The 22,058-nt window shown below is 59.3% G+C and overlaps 2 protein-coding genes across 7 annotated transcripts in view; both read left to right on the forward strand.

Moving 5' to 3' along the window:
- The window catches only part of R3HDM2 (R3H domain containing 2), a 54,651-nt gene extending 44,091 nt beyond the window's left edge, over positions 1-10,560 (forward strand). For 4 of the 5 annotated variants that reach the window (XM_035308845.1, XM_035308843.1, XM_035308842.1 and 1 more), the window contains 12 exons: positions 1,411-1,595; positions 3,397-3,486; positions 4,132-4,374; positions 5,001-5,127; positions 5,307-5,545; positions 5,945-6,099; positions 6,396-6,496; positions 7,226-7,395; positions 7,580-7,724; positions 7,813-7,913; positions 8,257-8,341; positions 9,877-10,560. In XM_035308845.1, coding sequence (XP_035164736.1) covers positions 1,411-1,595; positions 3,397-3,486; positions 4,132-4,374; positions 5,001-5,127; positions 5,307-5,545; positions 5,945-6,099; positions 6,396-6,496; positions 7,226-7,395; positions 7,580-7,724; positions 7,813-7,913; positions 8,257-8,341; positions 9,877-10,220 — 1,985 coding nt within the window. In that variant the 3' untranslated portion in view covers positions 10,221-10,560. The remainder of the gene's footprint in view (positions 1-1,410; positions 1,596-3,396; positions 3,487-4,131; positions 4,375-5,000; positions 5,128-5,306; positions 5,546-5,944; positions 6,100-6,395; positions 6,497-7,225; positions 7,396-7,579; positions 7,725-7,812; positions 7,914-8,256; positions 8,342-9,876) is intronic. The other variant, XM_035308846.1, reaches the window with a different exon arrangement.
- A 916-nt stretch (positions 10,561-11,476) lies between these two features.
- On the forward strand, positions 11,477-16,128 carry STAC3 (SH3 and cysteine rich domain 3). 2 transcript variants are annotated; one of them, XM_035308849.1, is made up of 12 exons: positions 11,477-11,683; positions 12,460-12,526; positions 12,914-13,175; positions 13,323-13,420; positions 13,659-13,734; positions 13,819-13,913; positions 14,025-14,091; positions 14,299-14,345; positions 14,459-14,562; positions 15,044-15,095; positions 15,311-15,448; positions 15,661-16,128. In XM_035308849.1, exons 2-12 carry the CDS (start codon positions 12,461-12,463, stop codon positions 15,757-15,759), a joined length of 1,104 nt encoding a protein of 367 aa, XP_035164740.1. In that variant the 5' UTR covers positions 11,477-11,683; position 12,460; the 3' UTR covers positions 15,760-16,128. The 2 variants fall into 2 exon arrangements, with proteins under 2 accessions (XP_035164740.1, XP_035164741.1); XM_035308850.1 differs by having other exon boundaries at positions 11,480-11,683; positions 12,917-13,175.
- Positions 16,129-22,058: the final 5,930 nt, after the last annotated feature.

Genomic DNA, 22,058 nt, shown 5'->3' on the forward strand with positions numbered 1-22,058 from the left:
TACAGGCTTCCTTAGCAGAATGCCTGAAGATCAGCTGTTGAAACGCAGTAGATCAGAGGCAGAATTAGTTAAATAACAGCTACTGGGCTTCGAGCAGTAGTTTCAAAGACCTTTTATTTCTGGAAGTAACACTGAAACAGTGAGGAGAGCACTTCCCAGCTGGGTGCCTTGCAGCGTGTGTCACGATCCTTCCTAACAATTTTTCCTACCAAGGGAAGGAATTGCTTTCAAACACCGCCGCCACCCCCCTTTCCTTTGCTCAAAGGGTGTGCACATGCTAGGTCTGTATCGCCATTTAATGGATTCCTTCAATCCCCTCTGCTCTGGGTGAGCACTTGGACAAATCTCAGCAACATATTAGCATCCAAGCAGGGGCCTCGCCTAGCTGCAGAACTGAGCTGTGACTGAGAACAGCTCTCCAGCTTCTTTCCACAGACTAGTTTATGCCACTAAGTGGAAATGAGTGTGTCCAGCAGCTCCCTCATTTAGAAACCTCTCGTCTCTACCAGTCAGGCACTGCTGTTACCAGCCAGGTTTCTCTTCCCAGCAGAAGTCCCATGGCATTTCTAGAGTCTGTCTTCTTCCCAGACAAGACAGGATATCCTTCTGGACAAAATGTCCAACATACAACTAGATAAATATATAATACGATGGGTGTACAGTTGGCCAACGGATCGGGCTCAAAGAGCATCAGCAAATGGAATTATGTCAGGCTGGCAGCCAGTCACTAGTGGGGTTCCCCAGGGCTCCATTTTAGGGCCAGTTTAATGTTTTTTTAAATTAAAACCCTGGCTGTACTGGGGGACAAGAGGCTGGAGAGCAGCCCTGCAGAAAGGGGTCTGGGGGTTCTGGTAGACATCCAGTTGAATACAAGTCAACAGTGTGCCCTGGCAGCCAAAAGGGCCAACCATACCCTGGGGTGCCTCAAGCTCAGCACTGCTAGCTGGCCAAGGGAGGGGATTGTCCCACTCTGTTCTGCACTGATGCAGCCTTATCTTGAGTACTGTGTGCAGTTTAGTATAAAAAGGACTGAAAACTCTTAGAGAGTGTCCAAAGGAGGGCTATGAAGATGGTGAAGGGTCTAGAGGGGAAGATCTGTGAAGAGTGGGGTCACAGGTTGTCCCTGTGCTGTGAGGGTGCTAGGCTGGGGTCAGGGAAGAGGACACCTAAGGATCCCCCAAGGTTCAAAACACCTTGGTTTACTGTGAGGCAAACTAGTGACTTAGCCTGCAACCTGCTCACCACGCTCGTTTTAGAAGGAAGCTTCCTTTTGGACAGCAGGCGATGCAATCTGGGTGCAGTACAGGAGGGAGTGCCAGGATTCACCCCCCCGCCACTTCCTACCCCAGGCAATGAATCATGACTTCTCTCTCCTAGGTACTAACCCTGCCGTGTCTTTCTCTGTTCAAGGTCTGGTACTAGGTGCCCCTGAAGCATGCAGCCAACCCCCTTCTTCACAGCCCAGCCGTGGCCTCCTTCCCTGCACATCCCAGCAGTCTCAACCGCCACCACCCCAACAGCCACCACCGCAGCCCCAAGGACTACCACCAGCACCCCAGCAGCAGCCAGCCATGAGTAACCACATGATATCGCAGGTGAGTTGCTGCACAATTCCTAGGGCTCAGTGGACTCAGGCACGCTGATACCAGCAGAGCCAATACATACCCGGGATGCTCTGGACTCATATTTGCCCAGCGGGGTTTGGGAACACTCACACATGCTCCCTGTTAGGGAGTGACAGCCCCCCTGAGCTGGAGGCAGAGCAGGGGAAGTTCAGGGAGCCTTGCTGTGTCTGAAAATGATGCACGACATCTCAGCTTGCCAACAGCCCTCCTAGCAAGGCATCTTTGGTGAGTGGCAGAGTTGCACTCTGAGACTAACTGCCCTCTAGTAGGGAATGGCACAAACTGCAGCTGGGTTTGAGCTCCCCAGTGCTGAGACCCTGTGGCTAGCCACCTGATGTCCTGCAGAGGGGCAGACCTGGGACTGGGCCTAGGTATATTCTCCAGACCCTCTCCAGGTTAAACCCAAGTGATGCTCCAATGCCTTGTGGGGCTATTTATGAAGATGGAGCAGTTGTGGCTGTTGTCCCTACACACTTAGTTCCCAAGGCTGTAAGAAACCACAGCACAAGAGCTGGCACATTGGGATAGCAAAGCTGCCTCACATTGAATAGGTGCAGAGCTGGGTAACGTGCATGGGAAGTGTTCTCCGTGCCCTCAGTTGAGGTGCTGGACTTCAACCTGCCTGTGAGTTTTATAAATGATGCACCAGAAAGGATCCCACATGCTTAGAGTGGTGCATACAGTAAAGTACAAATGCTTTCAGTGGGATTTGATGTGAGGAAGCAAGCCTCTTCAAGTATCTTTAACTGCAGATGATGCTAACAGATCTGTTTTTCTCCATGTCCTTTGCTGTCTTTTGCCAACTGAGTGAGGATAGAGGGAGGCTGTAGTTCTTGGGCCCTTAGACCGACTCCTGGGACTTGGATCTGTTTGCAGAGGATACTGAGACTCAAAGGCTCTCTCTCAGTTCTGTAGATAAGGTGTCTCCCTGAGGTGCAGCCAGAGTCCAGTGCTAAAGCTAGCAGAGCACAGTGCCCTGAGTGGGTGATGTGAACACACGGTGGTTTTCTGGAACTTGTGCAGGACCACTCCATCTTGCTGGGGCATTATTTTGTGTCTTCTGCTGTTTGACTGTTCTCCTAATTGTTAGGCTCCTGGAAACCTTTTTTTTTGTGTATTTGGCTGTTGGTGAAAAGCCTGCAGATGCACTGTTCCCCATGTGCACGCACCTTCTGTTTCACCAAAGGGCAAATCAAATACTCAAAAAACCAGCCCAGTGCTGATCATCACAGGTCCATTGCCCAAAGCACATCGTCAACAGGCATCAGCAGGTCCTCCCAGCGATAAGGTGAGAGGGGCCCCTGCAGAAGGCAAGAGTGAAGCACAGGGTTACTGGTAGGGGAGGCCAAGAAGCACTGCAGAGACAGCTGGCAGTCAGTGCCATACCTAAGTGGGCAGTGGAGTGGGAGAGGCACAAAGGTTGTGCTGGGGGGAAATGACTCTCCTGCTGCTGTTGGCCGTAGCTGACCTTTGTAAACTCGTGTCATGTTCATGCCAGGCAAGACCTGCTTTGTGGACACAGTCAGCTGTCACAGCTTCCACAAAGCAACTGGCCAGGCTGTGTGTCTTCACAGAGAGAAGAATGCTCTCCCATTCTGCTCTCTGTGCTTTCCAACCCTCTGCAATGCCCACTTCTGTGTGTTGGCAATCGGCTCAGTTGACTAACCTTGTTGTTCCTTCTTTCTCTCCTTCCTCCTATCCTTCCCCCCCCCCCCCTCCACCTTCTCCAACCCAAATCTCTCTCCTCTGCTCCCTTCTCTGCTGGTCTCAGCCGGTCCCAGCGCTGCAGCCTGTTCAGTATTCTCCAAGCTCCTGCCCCCAAGTCCTCTTGCCAGTCTCTCCACCCCAGCAGTACAACCTGGTATAAATCCCATTTCCTCTTCTGCACTGCCTCTGTTGTACTCGTGTGCTGTGTTTGTGTTGTATGAGCTTTTGCTAATCAGGTATGTCACAGACACTGCACCCAGTGGGTTTGGGATTCAGGGAGGCCCTGCGCTGCAGTGGGATGCCTGAGGCTGTGGGACCCACCAGTGTCGGGCACTGCTGGAGTGTCTGGTCTTAGAAAGAGGCTGGGGAAGAGCAAGTGCGAAGCCCAGAGCTCCACTGGGAAGAGCTGCTTGTGGCCAGCACTGGGGTCCAGGGGCCGCAGCTGCCCTGCAGTTCATGGTCAGCCTCTGTGTTGTCTTGTTGGGAATGACGCGTTCTGTGTGGCATGGAGTGCCCTGCAGGACACAGCACCTGGGCTGGGGCCACTCCTGCCTGTGTGGGGCCATGTATGGCACCAGTGTCTGCTGAGCTTTCGGGCTCCCCAGCAGCCCACATACCCCTGTCCCCGTCCTGCAGAATGCTCTTGGTCTGTGGCTCAGTTCTGGGATTTTTTCCTGGGAGAGTCCCTGCACATGGAGTTGGGAGAAGGCATCTGCCACCTACTTGGTAGAGCCATGTCCTCCTTGCTGTCGTCCTACATGCTGTCCTCCTCCATCCTTCCCGCTTATCCCCAATGCAGGCTGATGAACTCAGCAACCCCTTTGGGCAGATCAGCCTCAGCCGGCAGGGCTCTACAGAAGCACCGGATCCTTCCTCCGCTATGTTCCAGTCATCCCTCATCTCCCAGCACCCGCAGCAGACTGGGTTCATCATGGCGACTCCTGGGCAGCCCATTCCCACCTCCAACTACTCCGCCTCAGGGCACACGGCCCCCACGCAGCAGGTGCTGCAGCCCCAGGGCTACATTCAGCCTCCCCAGCAAGTAAGGAGACGTGCGAACCCGGAGGGGATGTGCCCCTCAGCCCAGATCTCTCAGGCAAGGGGCTGCTGGGGAGCAGGCAAGAGAATAAATAGTTCCTTGGGAGCGGGCCCCCTCTTTTTCTGCTGCTTCTTTGTGTTGGATCAATACATAGGGGTCAAAGCACTTGGCCACATGCTCCCTTGCTAGGCAGTTTGATTTCTGCCCCCTTGTCGCTCTGAGCTCACAAGCCACTTGCCTGGGGAGCCCTCTGTCCGTTCCTGGCTCAGACTGGGGGAGGGACGGTGACCAGATTCAGGGATGGCACCTCTAAGCTCTCTTTGGGGGTCCCGCAGGGCATTATGGCTCTAGGATTGTTCCCCTGAGCTGTGGTGAGAATTGTGCCTGCTGTGCTCTTGCACTGCTGGGAAAGGCTTGGAAGGGCAGGTTGGGAGGAGCGGGCAGGGGCTGCGGTTCCCTGAGGAGCCATCATCTGGCCAGAGCCAAAGCCCTGCTTGTTTTTTTCCAGCAGAAGCCAGGCCAGATGAGAGAGAAAACTGGTCCTGGGGACCAGCTTTCTTGGTCCCACGTCTTCTTATGTTCTCATCACTGTGTTTTCTTTTCTTTCTTTTTTTTTTTTTTTTTGATAGATTCAGGTTTCTTACTACCCTCCTGGGCAGTACCCAAACTCCAGCCAGCAATACCGATCTCTCAGTCACCCAGTGGCCTACAGCTCCCAGCGCACGCAGCAGCTCCCCCAGCAAACCCAGCAACCTGGTAAGGGATGGGGGCGGAAGGGGGGAGGGAGCAGCACGTTTCCATTGCCTGGCACTCCTTTGGCTCTCACCTCTGTGAGAAATCCTCTCACCTGTGAGAGGATTTCACCTCTCATAGCCAACTCTCAGGCTGCCTACCTTGGCCAGCTGCAAAACTGCTCCATTTAAACCTTCTGACAGGTTTACAGCCAATGATGTCCAACCAGCAGCAAACGTACCAAGGTGTAATGGGAGTGCAGCAGGCACAGCCCCCCGGGGGGCTCCTCAACAGCCAGAGGAACAGCATGGGGGGGCAGATGCAGAATATGATGGGAGTGCAGCAGGCACAGCCCCCGAGCCTCCTCAGCAGCCAGAGGAACAATATGGGGAGCCAGATGCAAGGTCTGATGGTCCAGTACACTCCACTGCCTTCATACCAGGTAGGCATCGGTCACTTTTCAGCGAGGGGCTGCTGGGGAGGGGGCCTCAGCTCTGCAGGCCTTGCAGTGCCCTGTTCCTGCGCATGAGGGACGGAGCCAAAGTCGGGCACGTTTGTCTTGAGAAGATCATGCATGTTTGCCAGCTAGGGTGGGGGACACGTTCACATGTGAACCAGTGTAGGGCAGCTCTTGAGTAGGACTGCGTGCTGCTGCTCCCTTGGCCACTGTGTTCCAAGAAGAACTGGGGGGCTGCCCTTTCTTGGGCCAGATTGCTCCGGACAGCAGTAGACAACTGCCTGGTGTCTCTTGTACCTTGTATGGACCTCACTGGCGTCTCTTTGGGGTCAGTTCTCCCTGCTGCCACTGTCATTCCAGACAGCTGCTTCTCTCCCTGCCCAGGTTCCCGTGGCCAACGAGTCCCAGAGTGTGGTCCAGCAGCCCTTCCAGCAGCCAGTGCTCGTACCGGCCAGCCAGTCCGTGCAGGGGGGGCTTCAGACTGGGGGTGTACCCATCTACTACAGCGTCATCCCCACTGCCCAGCAGAACGGCACCAGGTAGAGCTTCTGTATCTCTGGCCCGCCATGGGGAGGGAGACCCTGCTGCCAAAAGGGTCCCACATCCTCCTCCTGCAGCTAGGGGAGGTGGTAGGGCACCATAAATGTCTCTTCAGCTTGCCCAGTCCTAAATCCCATAGCCAGTGGTTCCTGGGCACAGCTGCCCTGTGGCATGCAGTGCTGCTCCCCCAAAGGTCTTTCCAGCTTCTCATGGACTGAGGGGGCTGCTTCTGCATACAGTCCTGCTGGTCCTTCCCCATCCCCTGCAGCTTCTCAGAGCACTTTCTGCTTCACAGCCCTTCGGTGGGGTTCCTTCAGCCGCCCGGCTCTGAACAGTACCAGATGCCACAGTCCCCCTCGCCCTGCAGCCCCCCACAGATGCAGCAGCAGTATTCAGGTAAGAGGGGTCCCCAGTCAGGGTTGGCATCAATTCTGTCTGGGTTGGATCCGGTTTTAGGGCCAAAAGGGGTATAGGGGCTGCCAATTCAGAGACCAATCTCTCTTACTGCTACCCATCCCATGGCTCACTATGAGCCCTCAGGACGTGGCGAAGTGATTTGGCTTCAGAGGCTGATGCTGGCCTGTGCCTGGTGTCCCCAAAGCTCGGCGGGCCGGGTAGGAGCCGTAGCGAGTCGCTGTGGGCTGCAGACTCCCTCTGCTGGCAGCAGGGCTTAGTGTCACCAGGGCAGCTCATGGGGTGAGAGCTGGATCCCCACATCCTGCCCCAGCTGCGGGGGTGTGAGGTGGGGCCTGGTGAATTACTGCAAGAGCTGGAGCTGGAACCAGAACAGTTGGGCTCTGCGCCCAGCTCTGGGGTCAGGTCTTTTGCCTGGGGTTGTGTGATGCTCAGAGGAGTCACCAAAGTTGTCTTGGGCTTGTTCCCTCTGCTCGCATTTTTCCTGGATAAAAAGTCATTGCTCTGATGTAAGGCATGATATCAGAGATCTTGGCAGGGTTTTAGTAGAGCCCCTCTTCACCCCCCTGGACAAGCAGGAATGGTGAAGGAGAGAATAAGGTGGAGGTGTATTGGGAAGAGTGCAAGGCTGCAGTTGCTGCCTCTTCTTCCACAGCAAGCAGCAGCAGTGTGCAGAGCCTGGGCAATACTGCTGCTCTCCTCTCTCCCCAGGGGTGTCTCCATCAGGCCCTGGCGTGGTTGTGATGCAGCTGAATGTACCCAATGGCCCCCAGCCCCCCCAGAACGCCCCTGTGGTGCAGTGGAGCCACTGTAAGTACTACAGTCTGGACCAGCGGGGGCAGAAGCCAGGAGACCTGTACAACCCAGACACCAGTGCTCAGGTATTGAGAGGACTGGGAGGAAGGCAGCTCATCTTTTGGGAGCTGCCTGGTGGGAGAGAGAGGACCCCGGCATCCATGCTGTGTGCGTGGGCTGGGAGAAGGGGGTGCGCTCATCCCACAGTGGTGAGACAGGATCAGGACTGGTCGCAAGCACTGGGAGTGTCTGACCCTCTCCCTCCCGCAGGCCAGCACCCAGCTGAACAGCCCTATCACGTCGCCCACCCAGTCCCCGACGCCGTCTCCTGTCACCAACCTCAACAGTGTCTGCACGGGGCTGAGCTCCCTCCCGGTCCTCACGCAGTTCCCCCGGCCCATGGGTCCAGCACAAGGTAAGGGAAAAGAGTGGGAGCAGCACAGGGGTGGGTCCTTCCTGTGATTTCTTTAGACACCTACCGATATTTGCTTCAAATTTTGTAGGTGATGGGCGTTACTCGTTGCTGGGCCAGCCGCTGCAGTATAATCTGTCTATCTGTCCCCCACCACTGCTCCACAACCAGCCCAACTACAATGCACACCAGGTAATACGGGGGCAGACCCCCGTACATCCTTTTCACTGCTGTGAGAGCAGAGCCAGACCCCCCCACAGACCACACTGGGCTTAGAATTTCACCTTGTCCCTGGCTTTGCCTAGAAGCAGTGTCAGCCCCAGGTCCTTGGAAGTGTCCTGGAACCAAGGCTGTATCCTGGTCTCCCCTAACTTCACAAGCATGGTGCCACTACAAAGGTGCCAGGGGTGCAAGTTTCATCCAGGTGTCTCCATTCCCCCTAGTCACGTTTGGTCTTGCGCACCCGCTGCCCTGGGATGCACTGTGAGGCCACCATTTCTCCTCGGGTGACGTGCTGCTGTTTTTATTCTTTAAGGGACAGACTGGAATGAAACACGGAAACCGGAGCAAGAGACACGCCCTCAAGTCAGCATCCACTGACCTTGGGACAAGTGATGTAGGCAAGTGACCTTCCTCAAGCAATTCCCCCTTTGCCCTCTGCCTGGTCCCTCCTGCACGGGTGTAGGTGGCATTGGCAGATATCCCGGATGCCCCTCTGCCCACACCAGCATCCCACAGACCAGTTCCTGCCCCCACCACCTCCCCACGCACACCCCACAGCCCATGTGAGGCCTGGCTGGGGCGTGTGGGGATGCTCGGTCCCTCTCAGCTGTGTCCAGAGGCAGGGGAGGGGACAGGGGTTGCTCAGGGTGCAGTGAACGCTGCCTACACCGATCAAAGCTTTTGCAGAAGAGTGGGGAAAAACTATTTGAGAGTCAGGGTTGAGCACCAGGTCGCCTGGGCCCTATTGATGCCCCCCATGAGGGTTAAAATGATGGAGCAGGTGGGGCTGGCAGGCAGAACTCAGGGTTTTTTCCCCTTTGTCATCAGTGACTGCCCAGACCTCCGATACCTTGTTCCCACCATTGTCCTCCCAAGCACCCCTTCCCTCTAATGCTTCAGTTTCCCAGTGGGGCCAGGAGCTGCAAAGCCCTCATCTCTGTAAAGAGCTTTGGGATGTTCCAGGAGTGGCTGCCAAGGACCGTTTCCCTCCTGTTTCCCTCCCGGGAGTCCCCACTTGCTCGTGTCAGGCAGGGAAGGAGTCTGGCTTCTCCCCGCAGTGGTGCAAGCCTTGCAGGCTGGGCATGAGCCTGGCCAGCTGTAGGGCGGGCAGTTTGCATGGGCTCTCTGGAGGCTCTGGATGTGTCCCCCAGATCCTGTCCTCATCACCAACAACCACAGCCAGTTGCAGGGGGCCCTTTAAGAGCAGCTTGCCTGGAGAGCTGTCCCCCTGCATGTCCTGCAGCTGGCATGTTCATTACATGCCATGTTAATATTAGCAAAGAATCCATTCAGCCAGCCCTCTGCTAAGCCCAAAAGCCAGGGCTGGAGCCAGGAGGCAGCAGAAGTGTTTGGGTACCACAGGACAGAGGCAGAGAGTTTGGCACGACGCTGGCCTGGACACACAAGGGGATCCTGCTCCTTGTGGGGGAAGCACAGCGGGAGAGTCATGTTCAGGGTCTGCGTATGTCAAGGTGCAACAGCCATCTGTCTGCAGCCTGTCTTCTTCCCTCCCAGGGCAGAGGGTGGGAGTGTTGGGCTAGTTCCCGGTCAGGAAGGGTCGGAAGATGGGGCAGGACACCTGGGAAAGCCCTAACGGAAAAGCCAAGCCCAGACAAAGGAAGCGAGGAGGACTTGGTGTTGCTGGAGCCCTGGGAAACAGCAGTCTCCTCTTGGAGCAGACCATGAGGGGACCAGAAGGGGTCAGGATGGGGCCCTGCAGGGACTAGGCTGGTAGGGACAGCTTGAGGGGGAAGAAGTGACTGGCTTAAAAAAATACATTCCTATTGTGGGGGCAGCTTAGCAAAGCTCTGCTTTCATGGGCGAGGTAGAGACTGAGCGCTCCAGCCCCAGAGCTGGTGAGGCATCAGCTCCCTCCATGCCATCGCCACCCTAGAACCGCAGCTGCTGACGTGTGCTTGTCTTCCCATCGCAGTGCTGGGCCGAGTGCTGGAGGTGACGGACCTGCCCGAGGGCATCACACGGACAGAGGCTGACAAGCTCTTTACCCAGCTTGCGATGGCGGGTGCCAAAATCCAGTGGCTCAAAGAGACTCAGGGGCGTCGCGGAGATGGGGTTGGCGGGGACAGCAACGGGACTCCAGAGAACAGCAGACACACTGACCTTGCTGCCTTATACACCATCGTGGCCGTGTTCCCCAGCCCGCTGGCTGCCCAGAATGCCTCCCTCCGCCTCAACAACTCCCTCAGCCGCTTCAAGCTGCGTGTGGCCAAAAAGAACTACGACTTGCGAGTGCTGGAACGTGCCAGCTCACAGTAGGGCTCATGCATGGGCACAGAGCACACTGGACTGCGGGCACTTCCCTCTGCCTTTCCTTTCTGCCCTCCCTTCTTCTCGCCCTCCTTCCTGGATATATTTATATGGACTTAATTAAGAGACGAGAAATTGATTTTTTTTTTGGAGTGACGCCCATGCCCACCCACCTTACCCTGTGTATATTGTTTTGTTAAGCACTGTGTTGAACTGCACATACAGGTGTTGATTGGTATGTTCACTGCACATTTTATTTAATCTGGTTATTATTTTGGGGGGTATTTTTGTTTTTGTTTGGGGGGAGGTTGTTTTTAAATATAAAAAGAAAACTTGTCCATCACTTTAATGCTGCTTTACCGTTCTCTGTCAGTACCAGTGCTGGGGGTTTTCTGTTTGCTTCTTCGAGGTAAGACGGCAGCCAGAGAGCAGAGTGAGCTCCCTGGCTTTCAGGAGGGTGTGTTCCTGCCCCGGTCCTGCCCCGTGCTTGGTGTGTGCAAGGGCTCGTGGCCTTACCAAGGCTGGGAGCTGAGACTGGGAGAGGAGCACTGCACCCTTTGACCTGGGTCTGGGTCCCCCTTTCAGATTTTCATAGCCTCTTCCCAGCAGCTGGGCCCCACGCAGCCGCGTGGGATGGGATTTGTGCTGTCCCCAGCTGTATTCCCTGCCAGGGAGCACCAGGATTAAACGGGAGCAGCCCTTGAGCTGCTAGGTGCAACCCTCCTGCCCTGCAGGTACAGGAGTTGGGCTGGCACCAACCTCACCATGGCACTGCACGCAGCAGCGGGAGCCTCCTGCCACACCTGGACGCTACCTTCACAAGCAGGTGGAGAGGTAAAACCTACCTGGAAGGGCTGGGCTCCAACCCCTGCCTCAGTGCCACCCGCAGCCTCTCGGGGACAGAGGTCCAGGGCCTCTGGCACTGGGGTTCAGCTCCAGGGCCACAGCACCCAGCACAGGCAGCGATGGGTTCCCTGTGCACGTTTCTGTCCCAGTGGAGAGCAGACCAGAAGGGTTTGCTGCCTGGGATAGCCATCAGAGCCCGGTACCCACTGCTGCCCTGCTTTCCTTTCCCTCTCCCAGCTGCAGGGGCATTGAATCCAGCAACAAACGAGGCGGCGGGGCTGGTGGAGCACTTGACGTGCCCTGGCTCTGTGGCTGCCCCATGCCAGGGGGTGGGTGGGCCGCTGTGACGCCCAGCAACCCACCAACGCAAATAGCCAGCGGCTCCTCCACCCCGCTCCCCTCCCGGCTCGCGCATGGGCTCCAATTTCTCAGCGTCAGCCTCCGCCAGCGCTCAGCTGTCGGCTCCCCTCTGGCCTGTCACTCCCGCTCTCCACGGGACTGGGGCGGCTGCCCCCCTCCCTGCGCACCCAGCACATTGGGCTGGGGGCTCCGCAGCCAGCAAAGGCTCTGACACCGGCCGCCCCTTGCAGGGTTTTTCATCGCGGGACGTGAGCTCCGAAAACGGCGTAAGTGCACGGCTCCCCTTCCTCGTGGCCACTGACCCCCCCGAGCCCTCCCAAACCCCACACATGTCGCTGCAAGGCCCCGGGGCCCTTTGGCTCCTGCAGCACCTCTTGCCCCAGGGCTCCCCAGCCCCCATCGCTGTCTCCTTAATGGTCATCCTGGGGGGTTTCCATGGGGGTACAGGGGAGCCCGGGGTTAGGTAGCACCAAACATGGTGATGTCTGGGTAGAGGGACTGTGCGGATGGTGGGCTGGCTGTCAGGGGTGGAATCAGGAATGTTCTGGGGGGTGCAGGAGAGATCCCATCCCCTTGGTAGCGCTGGGCTTCTGGGGAGGAGAAAGCGGGGCTGTGCTGTGATGTCGGACAGTGCAAGAGGCACGCCTGTCACAGGGCCAAGAGTGGCACCGTTTGCAGTTTAATTGTGAGATGGAGATGTCTGGGCAGAGGTGACACATGCAGGTAGCCCGGGGTCTGGCTCACAGCGCTTGGCACCGTGTCTCTGAGCCTGCGAGCAGCAGTGCTGCATGCGCTGGGCTGGGAGCAGCACCTGCTGGTCTCCAGGCTCCGCGGCAAGGCCCCTGGAGGTGCTGGGCCCTGGGACTTGTCCCCAGCAGAGGTGGCCCCTTCCTGGGGCAGGAGCTGCAGGCAGGGTGGCTGGAGGCGACACTGCCTCAGGGGATGCTCCCCGTCCAGCAAGGTCTGGCTGCTCCTGCTCCCTCCAGGGACCTGCAGTGGGGCCAGCCCCAGCCAACACCGTGTCTCTGTTTTCCCCTGGTAGTATGACAGAGAAGGAAGTGCCGGAGCCGCCAGCTTCACCCGCTTCAGGTGGGAAACCCAAGAGCCGGGTAAGTGGGTACCTGCAGGACAGCTTGGGCAGGTGGGGGAAGCCAGCTTCCTAGCACAGTCCCTGCAGCAGTCACGGGAGCCTTTGTGGGATCAGGAATGCCTACCAGGCCCCACGGCAAGTGGGGCTCTAGATGGCGGTTTGCCAGCTTGGAGTGCTGCATCCTCATGGACTCAGCTGCTCCTTTTGTGGGGACCTCACTGGGCTGGAAGAAAGACCCCATCCTCCCAGCATTTCTGCCCCAGAGTGCCCGGGATCTGCCCCCACCCAGGGAGGAAGAAGGGGTCTCTAGGTCAGAGCATGGGAGCAGAGAGCTGGGCACCGGGTTCTCTGCCTGCCTTCCTCGCCACTGCGCCCACAGTGCACGGTGCATCCTCTCCTGTCCCAGCAGCTACAGAAGCTGAAGCAACTTTTCCAGCGAAAACCCAAGGAGGAGGTGGTGCCAGAGCCACAGCCCAACGGGGAGCTGGTCAGCCCCTCAGGGGGACCCATCTACTACATCTACGAGGAGGAGGAAGAGGAGGAAGAGGAGGAGGAGCCTGAGCCCCCTCCCGAGCCCCAGAAACTTGTCAATGACAAACCCCACAAGTTCAAGGATCATTACTTCAAAAAGCCCAAGTTCTGTGACGTTTGTGCCCGCATGATTGTCCGTGAGTCCCGCGGGTGCGAGGGCTGGGGGCCGCGGGCAGGGCGAGGGCTGGGGGCCAAGGCTGGCGAGGGCCCGAGCCCAGCCGTTCCCACAGCTGCAGTGTCACGTTGCCTCTCCTTTCCCCCCCCGCCACCCCCCCCACGGCCAGTCAACAACAAGTTCGGCCTGAGGTGCAAGAACTGCAAAACGAACATCCACCACCACTGCCAGTCCTACGTGGAGATGCAACGCTGCTTCGGTAAAATCGTGAGTGCTCCCCCCAGCCCTGGACTCATGGCGCCTCCCCGCAGGGAAAACCCAAGCACCGCAGCGGGGAGCGAGTGGCTGGGTCCCTGTAGCTGTAGCCTGGGTGTCGTCATCCCCCTGCCCTCCTGGTTCTGAGGGGTTGCCCCGCACCCTGAGCTACCTCCAGGCACCACGTCCACCTCCGAGCCCCCACGGGTCTGGGTGGTGGCGATGCTCTGACCCCCCCCACCACTCCCAGCCCCCAGGGTTTCGCCGGGCGTACAGCTCGCCCCTGTATAGTGACCAGCAGTACGCCTGCGTCAAGGAGCTGCTCTGTAAGTAGCGTCCCCATGCCGGGGCTGCCCCCTCTCCTCACATCCCATGGCCGAACCCCTCTGACAGTGTCCGTGCCCCGGCAGCAGCCAACAGGAGCGATCCCGTGTTCGAGACCCTCCGGACAGGCGTCATTATGGCCAACAAGGAGCGCAAGAAAGGGCAGGACGACAAGAAAAACGTGAGTGAGAGGCTGAGCTGTCACCCCAAAGGCACGAGGGTCCTGGCCCCGCAGCCTGTGCCCCGGTGCCACCTGGAGCTCCCTGCCCACTGACTGCTCTCTGCCTTGCAGCCTTTGGCTGCGATGATGGATGAGGAACCTGAGGCCACAAAGCCAGAAGGGGGCAAAACGGAAGGCGGTGAGTGGATGGGGCAGGGAAGCAGCTGGGGGGGGGCTGTACGGAAGGGGCCCCTCCAGGGTGGGATCTGCCCTGCAGACAAGGGGTCTCCAGTTCAAGTCTTGGCTCTCCTGAGCATAAGAGGTCCTTGAGATGAGGCTGGTGCCATGGGTGGGGTAGCAGCAGCAGGAGAGATGTCACCACCACCACTCCCCCTCCTATTTCCAGGCATTTCTGAAGGGGACAAGGCTGAGAAGAGCATGACAGATGATAAGGTATGCATCATTCTCACCCTACACCCCAAAGGCCTTGAGCCCTCCCAGCTGGGCTCCCGGGGGCTGTGCCCAGTCTCCCTGTAGCCCTGAAGCCCCCTTTCTTGCTCCCCAAGAACAAGAAGCCCCAGCCGGGGATGCGTGGTGGCTATCTGCAGTCTCACTATTTCGTGGCGCTTTATCGCTTCAAAGCCTTGGAGAAAGACGACCTGGATTTCCCGTGAGTTCGCAGCCACGCGGTGGGCATGGGGGTGGTGAGGGTTGTTCAGTGGGGAGGGGGAGATGTCGTCACCTCAACAGTGAGGTTCTCGGAGCCCGGAGAGTTCAGCCACTGAATGAGGGCAGAATTTAGAGCCGTGCTGGCTCTGGTGTGGGTTTTGTGTTTTTTCTGCCCCAATGGGCAAAGCATCGAGGGGGAGCCCTGGCTCTCACTGAGCCAGCTCTCCCAGCTCCCAGGTTTTGGGCACAAGCCTCATTTCTAAGGCTGCTGGTGTTTGTCTTTTATGGTTCCGCTGATTTATCGCACCCCAGACTTGAGGCTGAGCTGCTCACGTACAGGACCTGTCCGTGAGTCTGTGAGCTGTGTGCATCCTTCACACGGAGCCCTAAGAGTCTGTGCCATGGGAAGAGCAATTTTCCTTTTCTCCCACAGCAGGGTGGTCCCAGCCCCCCTCACACCGAGCCCTTCCTTCCCTTTGCAGGCCAGGGGAGAAGATCACGGTGGTTGATGACTCCAATGAGGAGTGGTGGCGGGTAAGGCTGATATCCTGCAGGCACAGAGGGAGGAGATGCAGGGCTTAAAGAAAAGGGAGAGTTCAACTGGGGGTGCAAATTGCACTCCAAGGGAGACACAGCCCCCTGAATCTGCTGTGTCTTCATCAACGTGCAATCTGCAGGCTGAGGGAATCTGTGAGTCTTACAGATTGGCTCCAACCCCTGCCTGACATCCATCCACGGACTTCTTTCAGGGGAAGATTGGTGAAAAAATTGGCTACTTCCCCCCAAACTTCATCATCCGGGTGCGGGCCGGCGAGCGGGTGCACAAGGTGACTCGCTCCTTTGTGGGCAACCGGGAAATTGGGCAGATCACGCTCAAGAAGGATCAGGTGAGGCAGGACCAGGTGGTCACAACCGGTGCTTTTTGAGCCGCCCATCTCTGCTCCAGCCCCCTTTCATTAACTGTCCCCCTCCCTCGATGTCCATCTCCCCCAGCCCCCTGTACTGGACCCTCTCTGTTGCCCCCCTCTTCCTGGGGGTCACCCCCTTCCCCTGCTGACCGGGGCCCACGCACCTCACCCACACCCCTCTCCCCCCCCAGATCGTGGTGCAGAAAGGTGAGGAGGTGAACGGTTACGTGAAAGTCTACACCGGCCGCAAAGTGGGGCTCTTCCCCGTGGACTTCCTGCAGGAGATCTGAGCAGGGCAGCATCCCGGGGCCCCCCAGCAGGGGGGACAGACGGACCCTGGCTGCGGGGAGCTGCGGAGCCAGGCAGGGATGGCTGGCACCCTGTCCCTGATGCCTGTGGTGATGGGGCCTTCGGTGGGGACCGTCTCCACCAGGACCAGGCAGGCCGGGGACACGGGAGGTGCCTCTCTGGGGCTGTTCCCCTCTGGGGCTTTTGGTGCCCGCAGAGACCCTGGGTGTAAGGAGGGGGCTGCTTGGATGCCACCCAGCTCCTGCACCTTGGGTGGTGGATGACTTGGGGGGTGTCAATGGGGTCCTGTCCCAGTGCTCTGGGCTGTGTAATTCTGTGTTTTGGCAATACATGTCTGCTCCTGAGCCCTCCCCACTTTGAATGTCCTTGGGGGGGGGGGGAGGGTGGCATCACCGCAGTGCTGCTGCGGAAGAGGCTGCGGTGATGCTTTCCTGCGCGGCCCGTGCGTGACACCCTGTGCGGCACGTTCCTGCCTCACGTGTATGCCTGGAGCTACAGCCCAGCCTCCCCCAGGCCCCCCACCCAGCCCCCCCCCTGCCCCCAGCTCCTCTGGTGGAGTCCTGGCACCCAAGGGTGCTCCACGCATGCACCGAGCTGGCCCAGTCTCAGCAGGGGCCCCGTATTCCCCCGGCCTGCACAGGGCCGGGGCCGAGTGCTGGCACTGGGCCCAGCGGGGCCCGAATAGGGGCCGTGGGTGACAGGTGACAGTGCCAGGGACGGGTCAAGTCCTTGGAACCGTGGGGCGAGCACTGAGCCAGGAACAGGTGCCCGCCCAGGGCAGCGGACAGGGGGGCTCTGTCCAGGCCCCTGTGGCCTTGGCTCCATGGGGGGCAGCACTCTGGGGGTCCACTGCGAGGACTGGGGCCCGGCCCACCGAGGTCACAGTACCCATGGGGACGGTGATGGGGACAGGGCCACTGGGGCCCCTTGACAAGACTCCCAGCACCAGCCTCAGCAGGCCCCATGCAGCTGCCCCGGCCCTGCCTCAGGGCTGGGGGGGGCGCTGCTGCTGCACGACGTTGCCCCATGCATATAAATGCAAATGTATGCAAATATATGCAAAAAAAGCTCAGCTGCAGTGGCGCCGCCTCGTGGTGGCTCGCGGGGTAGCCCCAGCCCAGTGCTGCGGGGGGGAGCAGTCATGTGAGGGTCCAAGGGCAAAGCACCCCCGGTGCTGCCCCCCGGGGGCTCCCCGACACCCCCACCGCTGCCTCCCACTCCTATGTCTGCAGGGTTCCCAGGTCACACAGCAGGGCCCCCACTGCCTTCAGCTGCACCACCACTGCTGGAAGCAGCCCCAAAGCAAGGCACCGCCACCCCTCGGTTCCTGCACCCCAGTGCTCAGTGTCAGACCCCCGGGAGGGGGTGACAGCCCCCAGCCCCAGGGGCATTTGTTCCTTGTTACCCAGCAGGCTGGGGCCAGGTTGGTATCAGGCACAGACACCCCGTCCCCCAGTTTGAGTGTCTCAGGAGCCAGCTGGGAGGTGCACTGGGTATACTGGAAGTCCATGGGCAGCAGGGAATGATGCAAAAGGGGGGTTGGGGGGGGGGGTCAGGGGTTGCCACACACCACAGCATGCCTGGGGGGCAGCACACAGCCCCCATGACTGTTTCCTCCCTGCTCATCTCGTCTCTGCCAGGCAGCTTTTAAATGCAGAACCATTAAAATTTTCCACCTCATTTGCGGCTTCTCATATGGTTAATTTTACTGGGACTGTCTATTTATTTATTTGCAGGGCCCCGCGGGGGGGGGGGGTGCTGAGGAGGGCTGGAAGCTGATTTGCTGCATCTGGGAAGTAGGGAGGAGAAGGGGGGAGCCACCCAGGGAAGGGGTAGGGCTCCAGCTAATTTAACAGCTGAAGAGAACAACTTAATTAGAGTCATCTGGAAAATTGGGTAAAACCCTTTTCATTGCCCTCCCAACCTACCCCCAGGCCCCTTCCCTGCCAGCAGTCATGGACTTCCTGGGAGGCTGCGCACGCTTTGGGGTGGGGAGGCAGAGCTGGGGCCCCACCTCCTGAGCAGATGGCCTTCATTACGTGCAGGATCTAATTGTACTGATCAGCAGTTAATATGAAATTAAAAGGTGATTCCCCCCCAGCACCACATGTGCATCCTGGCTGCCCAGGTGCTCCCTGCAGCCGCTCCGGGCCCAGGGGTGCAGGTCCCTGGCAAGAGCGATGCAGGGAGCAGGCAGAGGCGGGGAGGGCTGGGGGGCTGTTGGCACCTAATGGGGCAAGGGGCTGAGTGCCACGGCCATCCTGCAGAGGAGGGATAGGTGCTGCCAGGTGGCCGCATGTGCCACACTCCCCCACTGGCTGTGCACACTGGTCTGTGTGCTCGTGACACACTGTGGCTGCAAGGCACGAGGTCAGGGTGTGCTCGTGCTCCCCATTAGCTCGCAGCCTGGTCGTGACCCAGATGTGACACACAGGGGCAGTGACTCTGCTGATGGGGGGACAGCCAGTGTCCCACTGTTAAACCCTCTGCAGCTGAGTTATACGAAGGGGTCTGCTCCCCACCCCACCCCATGTGCCACGTGGGGAATGTCAGAGTGGAGGAGCCACCCTGACCTGCTAGATTAATCACCTCAATTTCTCTGTACGTCTCACAAAAGGTCAGGAGTCCTTGTGAGGCTCAGAAATTAATTGAAGTACCGCTGCTCTCGTGTTGGATCCATACATCATCCCAGGAGAGCAGCACCAGCAGGGAGGGGATGGGGCTCCAGTGCACCGACCTGCGGGCAGCAAGCCCCAGGCAGCACGGCTGGAAGCGGGGGTCCCAGGGCTGCGTGGGCACCCCATGGCCTGCCCGCTGCTTGTCCCCATGCAGGAGGCCTGGCCCCTGGTGCCTCCCGCGTGTGTGGCTCTGCCTGAACCTTCTCCCCCAGCTGGGCTGATGCGTTGGTCAGAGGTTGTTCTCAATCTGGAGGCAGAAAAAAAAATGCATTAAACTAAACCAAACTGTCTCATCTCCCCCCCCCCCCCCCCCCCCCCCCCCCCCACACACACCCTGACATAAATCAGCATAAATGCAATTTACATATTCATGGTATTTATCCAGTAACTGTCCTGTCCCAGATTAAATGTGCCCCAGGGATCACCCTGGGCTCCTTATCTGTGCCAGGGTGCTCCCAGGAAGGAGCAGCTCCGCTGTGGGATTCGAGCGGGGCGCACTGCGCTCGGCAGCCGCCTGCGTCTCCCCCACTCCCAGCAAGTCCAGGGAGAGGAGGATGGAGAGGAAAATCCAGTGCTGAGCAGCAGCCCTGCCCCACGGCCTTGCTCTCCTGCCCAAAGCCCCTTCTGCTTGGGGTCAGAGCCCAGACCCCGCTGTCTCCCACCCAGCCCAACACGGGGTTTTTCCCCATCCCTCCTTTCCCGGTGTTCCCCCAGCCCAGCTGTGCTGTTGGGGCAGACCTGCCCCCTCCAAGGCTCTGCTACCTGAGTGCCCTGACCCACACAGGACCTGTGTCACTGAGGGCTGTGGGGACCCTGCTGGTCTCCAAAGGAGGGGGCGTCTCTGGCTCTGGGGTGCTCCCTGCCCTGGGGTGTCCCCTGGCTGCGTTCCTGTGCAGGGGGGAGGTTGGGGGGCCGCAGCTCCCACTTTGACAGCTCCTTGTCAGCAGTAATGACCAGCTCTGAGTCCAGCCAGGCCCCAGGGCTTGGTGCTGAGCTCGTTAGGGGGGATTTAATGAGGGCAGGAGGCAGGCGCTGCCTCTGGCTGTTTGTCGCAGCCACTCTGGCCTCAGCCTGCCTACACAGCTTGGGTGTTTGCATGGTGTCCCTGGCAGGGCTCATCCTGCCACCCCCTTTAGCCCCAACCTCTGCCCCATGGCATGTCCCCAGCTCAGCCCCCAGTCACCACCGGGAGCACAGGTTCCTACTCTGGCACCCGTGTCCACCGTGCTGGAGCTGATGGGACTGGGCATCCTGATGCTTTTTCCCCCAGCCCTGAGTGGGGGAAGGCTGAGGCTGAGGCTGTACCCCCTGGAGACAGGGAACCACAGAGGGGCTACTTGCGCTGCTTTTCCTTGCCTGGGGGCTGGCAAAAAGGCTCCTAGGGCTGAGAATGCCCCGCTGAGGGCCAGATGGAGTAAAGCTGGGGCTGCGGGACACAGCCGGGAGGTGCCTCCCCCCTGCCCCTGCTCCGGGTATGCAGGGTGCCAGCACGGGCTGCTCCATGCAGTGTGGGGGCTCTCCAAGGTGGGGGGAGCACCGGTGAGGGCTGGAGGCTGAGCCTCACGCCCGTGGTCCTGGCTGCAGTTTGCACCCTCTTTGCTCTGAGGCATCCGGGAGTCCTCCTCAGCTCAGCAACAAGCTGCGTAAACAGGAGCCTGCAGGCAGCGTTAATTAGTTAAATATTTGGCAAGGCAGAAGGCACAGGAAGAATCTGAACGAGCTGGAGGGGACAATGTGCTGCCCCCTGTCCCAGTGCCCGCAGCAGAGCAGACCCCAGGCGTCCAGGGACAATCTGGTCCTGCTGGGAGCAGCACACGCCTGCTGCAGGGCCCGCATCCCGCCAAGGAGCCCTGGGTCTGCATGGAAAAGGATGCTGGTGAGGAGGGGTCCCCAGGGACCCCCCCAGCCACCCCACTTTGCCACCTCATTCAGAGCTATGCAAGCTGGCGGCTCCTTGTTCACAGCCCCTGGTGGGCCCAATCCAGTGGCCCCAAACTCGTGTTTGCCCCATCAGCTTTGCTCATGACCTCAGTGGCGCAGTAAAACCCACCTGGGCATTAACCAAGGGCAGCGATGAGCTGGGGTGGGGGGGGCACAGATTTGCCTCCAGCTGGGGGATGTCCCTGACGAGGGCTGGCAGAGGGATTCTGGCTGGTGCGGGGGTGCTGAGCACCGTCAGCGGGACCTGGCATTTCAGAGCAGCCCCTGGCTGCCCCCAGCCCTGACCTCCAGACCGCAGGGTCCGTCCTCCCCAGTCCTCAGATGAGGCTGAAACACCCCAAAGCCCAGCTGGGGAGTAACGACCGTGTGCAGCTTCCGTCCCCACAGCCCCTGTGATGTGAACTAAATCCATCCTAATTAGCACTGATTTGCATGGGGAAATTAAAATTAATCTAGCCTGGGTTCATCGGAATTAGTGATTCTAGTTGGGCACATCAGAAAGTGGCAGACGGACAGGCAGGGCGGGACTTGGTATGGTGGAAAGCCGTCTGCCCCCCGTGCCCTCCCTGGGGCTCTGCCCCACGTCCCTGTCCTGGCCCTGCGAGACCCCAGCACAGGGCTCAGATGCCTGGGGTCAGCCCCACGCCCTTTCTGGGTGCAGGGAGGGGGGGGTGTTGCATTCCCCCCTCACCCCCATCCCATGGCTGTTCCTAGCTGCAGGACAGGGAGAGCAGCGCTCGTCTGACCCCACTGCCCCATCCCACGCCTGGTTTCTGGCTACGGCAGTAGGGTGAAGCGCACGAAGGGGCTGGCTCCTGCATCGCCAGGGTGGGAAATGCTGCAAGACCCAGGGAAGGGGGGACACGGACGGATGGATACGGACACAGGTGCGTGATGTACACACACATGCACTCATATCAGCGTGTTCCCGGGCATACATTGCCATGCATGGCTCCGTGTGAGTCCTCGCACGCCTGTTTCTGTGCTTCTTACACATCTGCGTGCGTGTGGCCCCTGTGCTTGCCGTGCAGGAGTGCATTCCTGTGGAGCCCCCGGCCTGGCAGGGAGTGGGCACAGCGGGGGGAGCCCAGGCCATGCCCCCGTCAGCAAATTCCAGTCTCGGCCATCCCCAGTTCTGGCGCTGCCGGGCCTGGGGAAGCACCACGGCTCATTGGTATGGGGTCCGTGGCAGCGCAATGAGCAGAATTATCAGCACACTCATGAAAAATTAACCAGGCAAAAACAGCTGGGCAGGAGCTTTGTCTGCTGGGGCTGGGGGGGCGGCAAGGCGTGGGCAGGCTGGCGTCGTCCAGGCAGCTGCAGGATGGGAGCTGGTGTCTGCCTCTGCTCCACAGGTCGTCCCCGCCTGCCGCACGCCTTCCAACCCCCAAAGCGGAGCCGTCAATCTGGGATTGTCCCAGACCCATGGCAGCTGCGTCCCCTGCCCCGTCCCTGTCTGCTGGGGCATGTCTGGTCCTGGTGACCCCGTCGCTGGCCCACGGGATTTCAGCCTGGCTGACAGGAGCGAGACCTTCATCTCCTGCGGCTGCATTTGCAAGTCAACCACGAGCTCTGCAGCAGTGGTGGGGGCTACCGGGGGACAGGGACGGGGGCACCCCGGGGAGGGGAGCGGGTACGGAGCAGCCCCCACCATGGAGGGA

The sequence above is a fragment of the Oxyura jamaicensis genome, chromosome 33 (assembly GCF_011077185.1).
Source record: "Oxyura jamaicensis isolate SHBP4307 breed ruddy duck chromosome 33, BPBGC_Ojam_1.0, whole genome shotgun sequence".
Taxonomy (NCBI): Eukaryota; Metazoa; Chordata; class Aves; order Anseriformes; family Anatidae; genus Oxyura; species Oxyura jamaicensis.

What these genes read in the sequence shown, in the direction of transcription:
- STAC3 (XM_035308849.1), top strand. Translation starts at nt 12,461, where the DNA reads ATGACAGAGAAGGAAGTGCCGGAGCCGCCAGCTTCACCCGCTTCAGGT. An exon ending in AGAGCATGACAGATGATAAG is followed by an intron (nt 14,346 to 14,458) that starts GTATGCATCATT and finishes TTGCTCCCCAAG; the next exon opens with AACAAGAAGCCCCAGCCGGG. An exon ending in AAAGACGACCTGGATTTCCC is followed by an intron (nt 14,563 to 15,043) that starts GTGAGTTCGCAG and finishes TTCCCTTTGCAG; the next exon opens with GCCAGGGGAGAAGATCACGG.